General features: G+C 36.0%; 1 protein-coding gene across 1 annotated transcript; it reads left to right on the top strand.

Annotated features, from left to right (window-relative positions):
* Positions 1-142: 142 nt before the first annotated feature.
* On the top strand, positions 143-6,950 carry Br140 (bromodomain-containing protein 140). The gene is made up of 8 exons (XM_071710007.1): positions 143-665; positions 1,694-1,970; positions 2,232-3,075; positions 3,178-3,480; positions 3,717-3,891; positions 4,002-4,417; positions 4,672-5,043; positions 5,462-6,950. Exons 1-8 carry the CDS (start codon positions 537-539, stop codon positions 5,640-5,642), a joined length of 2,697 nt encoding a protein of 898 aa, XP_071566108.1. The 5' UTR covers positions 143-536; the 3' UTR covers positions 5,643-6,950.
* Positions 6,951-7,098: the final 148 nt, after the last annotated feature.

Raw genomic sequence — 7,098 nt, 5'->3', positions numbered from 1 at the left:
TCGCGCCTCGCGGCGATTGGTCGGCGGCTGGGGAGTAATTGAAATTGTTGGACCGGTCCTTCGTCCGACGGCCAATCAGCGCGCTCGATGAAGCTCGCCGCCGCGCGGCGCGCGCAACAGCGGACCGTGTTCGATCCTCTGAAGTTGGCAACCGCGTGACTCCGGCAGCCGCTCATCCGGCTTATTTCATCGCGATCGTTCATTCAAATGTGGTGAAGAAAGAGGTGGAGAGTTAGGAGTCCGCTGGGTAGAAAAAGAGGAGAAACCGCACCGACCCTCGCCGTTTCTGCCGATTTTCGCCCGACTGCTCACGCGTTTCCGTATGTACGCACGTGCGACATCAATTCCTCGCGGGTTACTGATGGAGAAGCGTCCTCCGTTTCTGCGTGCCGATTGATCGTCGAACTCCAGGTTGTCGTCGGCGTCCGCGCGCGATGTTGCGCGCGGCAGGTTAACCGAAACGGCGCACGTTCGGTTCGTCGAATTACGGCGGTCGGCATCGGATAGTCACGCGAGTTTGCACGATCGGAACGAGGATGAACACGCCGCAGTCGAACAAGAAGAATAAGAAGATTGGGAGGAACAGATTAGGGGTACTCAACGAGAGCGCGAGTCCTACGAACACGGAGACGCTCAGCAGCCAAGAGGCGGCGAAGTTTGTTTTGGTATGGGATAAGCGCTTGATCAACTTGTTTTTCAGGCCTCACAAGGATTGTGTACAATTTTCTCTTCGCCATAACAAAAATTGAAAGTGTTGCTTTAATACCGAAGGTATTAGGTTTTAGGTTTCGAGTTGAATGCGGATTACTAGTCCAAGGATTCTAGTGAATAAAACTTCAGAAGTGCAAGCTGGATGGATCGATCAGTTTCAATTATTGTTTAGTTTACTATTTTAATTGTAAAAACATATGTATATTCTATTTTGTTATTTTTTTACAGCAGTGAAAGGGCATAAGTCACTGAATATTATATTTCTGTGTACTTTTAACTGTTTTAACATATTTTTAACAACACTGGTCAACAATTTTGATATAGAAACTTGTATCCTATTTTATTTTTGAATTTTTTCGTGTTATTTACCTACATGTAAATCAGACCAATTATAACTACGAAAAACATTATTTAGCTTTAGTTTAAGAAGCATAGATTATCTATACATAATAATATAATATATATTTAAGAAATTAAAGACAAACTAAATTATTTTCTAAGATTTCTTTTGTATCTATCTTCTCCTTATTTATTAACTAAAATATAATTCGTTTCTTGAACAGATCTTGTCAGTCTAAGTTGTTTAAAACTTAACTTGAATGTTTTCACTTGGTTTGTCGCTTGTAGGCTACTTCTGAAGTATCCTTGGCTACAATTGAATATAGTTTGCTAATAGTAAAACTTTCTCTGTTATTTCTTTCCCATTGCCGATATATCTTGGTGAAAACACCCATAATACTCGGTACTTATATCTTATTTCTCATATTGTGCACTCATATTATTGATACTTACAATTAGTGAAAACTGGAGCTAAGATTCAATTTTTATTGACATATTTGTCATTAGCATCACAAAATTAATGAGAATTGACCGCTTTGGTACAAGATACATTTTCATTGTTGACTGGTACAATCTAAACAGTATGACTATATTTATGGAATCAGCTGTGTTGATAATATGATATCTATCTCGATATTTAAAGGTAAACCCCATAGGAGAAGATGGAAATAAATCAATTAAGTTGGCTATCTCAGATGGAATTCCTATAATTTCCATGGATGCAAGTATGTCGGATGAAAAGTTGCAAAAAAATAACACAGCGTCACTGGAAAAGGAGAAGGAAGACAAGAACATTCTTAACTCTTTACCTATTGCCACAGTTAAGGAAATAGAAGGCTACGAGAATCAATTAGGAGAAGCTGAGCCACTTCCAAATTCTTATATTAGATTTATGGAGCGCAGTGGCGAAGAACTTGATGGTAAAGCATATTTTCTGATTTGTATAATGTTAAAATAGTGTCATAATATTAAAATATTGCTTAATTATTATAATGTATTTTGCATCGCTTTCCAACATTATTAATATATACTAAATATGTCTTTAATAGTCATATCTTACATATATATTAAGTTGTAAATGTTATGTTAAACTCTTACGTTAATATGAACATTTGCTTTTTATATATTGTTTATATATTGTTGTTATATCATCTCAAAAATATTTTAAATGTCATTTTAAGGAGAAGTAGAATATGACCTAGATGAGGAAGACACCGCATGGCTTTCTATCGTGAACGAAAGAAGATTGGCGTCTGGATTAACGCCTGCGTTAGAACCTGATACATTTGAGCTGTTGATGGACAGACTAGAGAAAGAGTCGTATTTTCAACAACAAAGTAACGGCGGCAGTGGTGTTGCTGCAGACGAAGACGCTGTCTGTTGCATTTGCATGGACGGAGAATGTCAGAATAGTAATGCAATCCTGTTTTGTGATATGTGTAATCTTGCTGTTCATCAAGATTGTTACGGTGTGCCGTACATACCTGAGGGCCAATGGTTGTGTAGAAGGTGTCTACAGAGTCCATCCAGGGCTGTAGATTGTGTCCTTTGTCCGAACAGAGGCGGCGCTTTCAAACAGACTGATCGTCCTGCGACGTGGGCTCACGTAGTATGCGCTCTATGGATACCAGAAGTAAGATTCGCTAACACAGTGTTTTTGGAGCCCATCGACAGTGTAGAGAGTATACCGCAAGCTCGTTGGAAGCTCACGTGTTCTGTATGTAAGCGCAAAGGTGCCGGCGCATGCATTCAGTGTCACAAGAGCAATTGTTACTCAGCATTCCATGTAACTTGTGCTCAGCAAGCTGGCCTATGCATGCGTATGAGAACAGTACAACCTGCTAACGGTGAACCGATGCTGGTGCAAAAGACAGCTTATTGCGAAACTCATACACCCGTCGATTATCAGCCTTCCACGAATCCCGTGGATGCGCGAAGGAGAGCAATAGCCAACAAGAAAAGTTCATCGGCGCCTGTTATTTCTATTCCCACCATTCCACCTGAAAGGATCAGAGAAATTGCCAAGTAATAAAATTATTATTTTTATTTACACAGTTTGAACACATTCTGCATAATAAAACAATATTTTAATGGTTAAATTTATATATGTTGTCTTATTTTAATTAGTTTGGCGGAAGGAATACCAAAAAGAAGTCAATTGATACAACGTCTCATTGCTTATTGGACACTGAAGCGGCAATACAGAAATGGTGTTCCACTTCTTAGAAGATTGCAAAGTTCCCATCCACAATCTAGACCACCTCCGCTCGGAGAACATCCCTCTTCGCCGACGCATGATAGTGAATTGCGAGAAGAATTATATCGTCAGCTTAAATATTGGCAATGTTTACGTCAAGATTTGGAACGTGCGCGATTGCTATGTGAATTAGTACGGAAGCGTGAAAAATTAAAAAAAGAACTATTCAAAGTGTTAGTATACTTGCGACAGATTTTGAATGATATAGATATTATATTTATTAATATAATCGGCATTTATATATTTTAAAAATATTAAGTAATAAAATAGAAAATAGGAAACTGTAGATCTGCTTTAAAAAGAAACTTGATTTACATCTTCAAATTTTTTAGAAATTTTATAATGCCAATTTATACATATAAAATACATATTTCTGAAAAATATTAACTTTGAGAAAAATTGATTACAGGAAAGAAAAGTGTTTATGGCTCAAATTGCGGCCATTGGACAGTGTTTTACGTACATTGTTAGAAGCTATGAAAGCGAAAGATGTAAATGATGTGTTTGGACAACCAGTCAATATCAAAGAAGTTCCGGATTATCTCGACATAGTGTCACATCCCATTGATCTCTCTACTATGCAGGTAATTATAATTATTTTACATTGTGTTTATCCATATACTTATTAAAGTATAATTTTTAATCACCTGGTCGAAATATAATCTATAATTATTTGTCACATTTTTTATTACAGGCAAAATTAGAAAAGCAAGATTATGATTCCATCGCGGCGTTTGAGGCTGATTTCAATTTAATGGTGAGCAATTGCCTGGCATATAATCGGAAAGATACCATGTTTTATCGAGCAGGAATGAAAATGAAAGAACAAGGTGGAATCTTGATAGAACAGATTCGCAAAGATTATCCTGAGCTCGATCCGGCCTCTGAATCGGAACAAGTCGGTTCTAAATCTAGAAAAAGAGAGAGATCGAATCGTAATCGCGTGGAAACGGAATCGCAGTCCAGTGAGAAGGAGATTGGTGGAGGTGTAAACAGAAGAACAGCGGTGTTGTTCACTCGCAAAGCTAGAGCGCGTAATGCTAAAAGCGGCCAAATGTTTCTTACGGAGGATGATAAAAAGAAGCAAAGTGATAGTTTTAAAATATATAGGTAATCACGGCAATACAATGTAATCACGGCAGTTTCACACAATATATATAACTATATAAATGTTTATAAAAAACCTATGTATGTATAAAATATCTATAATGTAATTAAACGAAGCAAGAATACACATTATTTTCTGAATGATGCTTTTCTGGCTTATAATATACTAACAATATTCAAAATTTGCTCAAATTGCTACAAAAATTTGCTCAAATATTTATGCCACAAAAAGTTGCATACACAATTAATATTTCTAGGAGTGGAGCAACGGATAGCGATATGGGTGAGGGAGAGAGCCAATCATCAAGCTGTAGTAGTTGCCCCACGAGTAGATCCACTACTCCTGGTCCAGAAGAGGAGAAGCAACGACAAGAGATTGCTGATACAAAAAAAGAAAACGAAACTAAACAAACGAGCACTGGTAGCGGCTTAGAAGCTTTGCAGCTCGTATGGGCTAAATGTCGTGGATATCCTTGGTATCCGGCCCTGATCATTGATCCTAGTACACCTCGGGGCACTATACATAAAGGGGTACCAATCCCAGCACCGCCTGATGATGTTCTGGCGCTTGCAGACAATTACAAGGAGCCAGTTTTCCTTGTACTTTTCTTTGACACAAAGCGCACATGGTAATGATCTTTAGTTAACGTAGGAACGCATAAGATGTTTGATCATAGATTTAGTGCACATTTGTTTAATGAGTTAAAAAATGAATAATAAATTTAACTGCATCCGATTAACAAAAATTTGTCAAAAATTTTTTTAACTGAAAACATAACTTTTGATAGAAGAATAATTTCAGGTTTTAATAAGAAGTACCATTCTATTATATACATACAAATGTTTCATATGTATTTACATCATACACAAGTTTAGTACATAAAACATATGATAAGATAAAATTATTAAATGCATGGGGAAATAATCTCGAAGCAGGAAAATACTAATTGTACAACTTTGCAAAAAAATTAATTTTTTTTAATCATACAAAAGCAAACACATAATTTATTGAACAGTAAAAATATTCAATTTAATAATATTTTTCAGGCAATGGCTGCCAGGCGAGAAATTAGAAAAACTTGGAGTATCGCAGGAAGTTGACGAAGCGAAATTGATCGAATCGCGTAAACCTACGGATAGAAAAGCTGTAAAGAAAGCTTATCAAGATGCTTTACATTACCGCAAACAAACACATAACGCGGTATTAGACAATACATCCACTGGATAAATGTTGTAAATATTATATATATATATAGAATATGATAAAATATGTGTAAGTAATCTGAAAAAACTTCTTAGTTAAATAACACAAGGCTGCAAATTTTAACTTTTTCTCTGCGTTCTCTGGAAAAGAACGGTGGTTTCTTATATAGTTTTTTGTGGGCTAAATTTTTGAATCCGTTAACAAAAATGTCCTATCACGTCAAGTCTGCGAGAAAAATGAAGTTAAACCCCCCCCCCCCCCAAAAACGTGTTTTTGACCATTTTTGAAGATTCGTAACTGACGAACCCGATGTGTGAAAGACTTTTTAAATGTCTTAAATTAAAGTTTGAACATTGTAGTTTAATATGAGAATGTCAAATCTTTTAACGCAGGCACCATCAAACCTCAGGCGCATTTTGTAGCCTTCTTTTGATGAGCGTATCCCCATCACCCGACTTTCGGGTGAGCCGGTTTTTCATTCTAGCATCTATGACGAGGATTTTCTGGAGATTTAATTGATTTTTTGCGTATATGACTGCGCGAAAGGATCTATGAGCGTATGACGTTTCTTTTATCAAGCCTACTTAGAACTTGATCCGTTCACTCGTTATCGAGATCTCAACATCTCGAGTACTCGCAACCCGTCGCGTCGCGTAAAAGAGTCACGGTCGGTCTCGCTCCGCGTATACTTGGCGCAAGACACTACCGTGTCTCTTGATATTTTCCAACAGAAACCATCATTGTTTACAAAAATGAAATAAATAATTTTTTACAAAGTATGATGTTTTATTTCCATGTATTAAATTCTATTGCAAATTTTACTATTTACAATGGTTTTGTAGAGGTCTGGCATAAACCATACACCAACCTTTAAAAACAAAGCGCCTAAGGTTTGAGTGTGCTTGTGTTTAAAAAATTTGATGTTCTCATATTAAAGTACAATGTTTAAGCTTTAATTTAAGACATATTAAAAGTCTTTTGCACATTGAGTTTGTCAGCTACGAATCTTCAAAAACGATAAAAAACGCGTTTTTAAGAGGCTTTAACCCCATTTTTCTCGCAATACTGACGTGATAGGACACTTTTGCTTGCGGATTCAGATTCAGCGCAAATAAAACTATAAGAAATCACCGTTCTTTTCCAGAACGCAAAATCACGCAGACTTGTGTAATTTATGAATTAGGTAATATATTATATTAAAATATATTATATCTTATATTATAGATAATATTTAATATATAGGATAATAATATATAAGAAAATAATGATACAACTGTAATTGATACAGTAATCTTTCTTGTAAAATATATATTCAGAATATTGCAAATCTAATTGATTTGATAATACTGAGTCCACATAATAATAGTATCAATATTTCTGAGAAATTATATTCATATGAATATTTCTATCAATTATTGTTTTAAAATTTCGTTATTGTATAAAACCAAAAAACAATTGTATATATAATTGGTACTTTTTA

Source organism: Temnothorax nylanderi, unplaced genomic scaffold (assembly GCF_030848795.1).
Source record: "Temnothorax nylanderi isolate EJ_2023f unplaced genomic scaffold, tnyl_v1.0 TNYL_tig0084_pilon, whole genome shotgun sequence".
Lineage (NCBI taxonomy): Eukaryota > Metazoa > Arthropoda > Insecta > Hymenoptera > Formicidae > Temnothorax > Temnothorax nylanderi.
Note: the sequence above shows the minus strand (reverse complement) of the source record. Positions and strands in the feature narration are given on the sequence as shown.

Bases quoted from the DNA above. Each gene is read 5' to 3' on its own strand.
- Br140 (XM_071710007.1), top strand. From the start codon at position 537: ATGAACACGCCGCAGTCGAACAAGAAGAATAAGAAGATTGGGAGGAAC. The intron at 3,481-3,716 runs GTTAGTATACTT...AATTGATTACAG, and splicing joins AAAAAAGAACTATTCAAAGT to GAAAGAAAAGTGTTTATGGC. The intron at 4,418-4,671 runs GTAATCACGGCA...TAATATTTCTAG, and splicing joins GATAGTTTTAAAATATATAG to GAGTGGAGCAACGGATAGCG.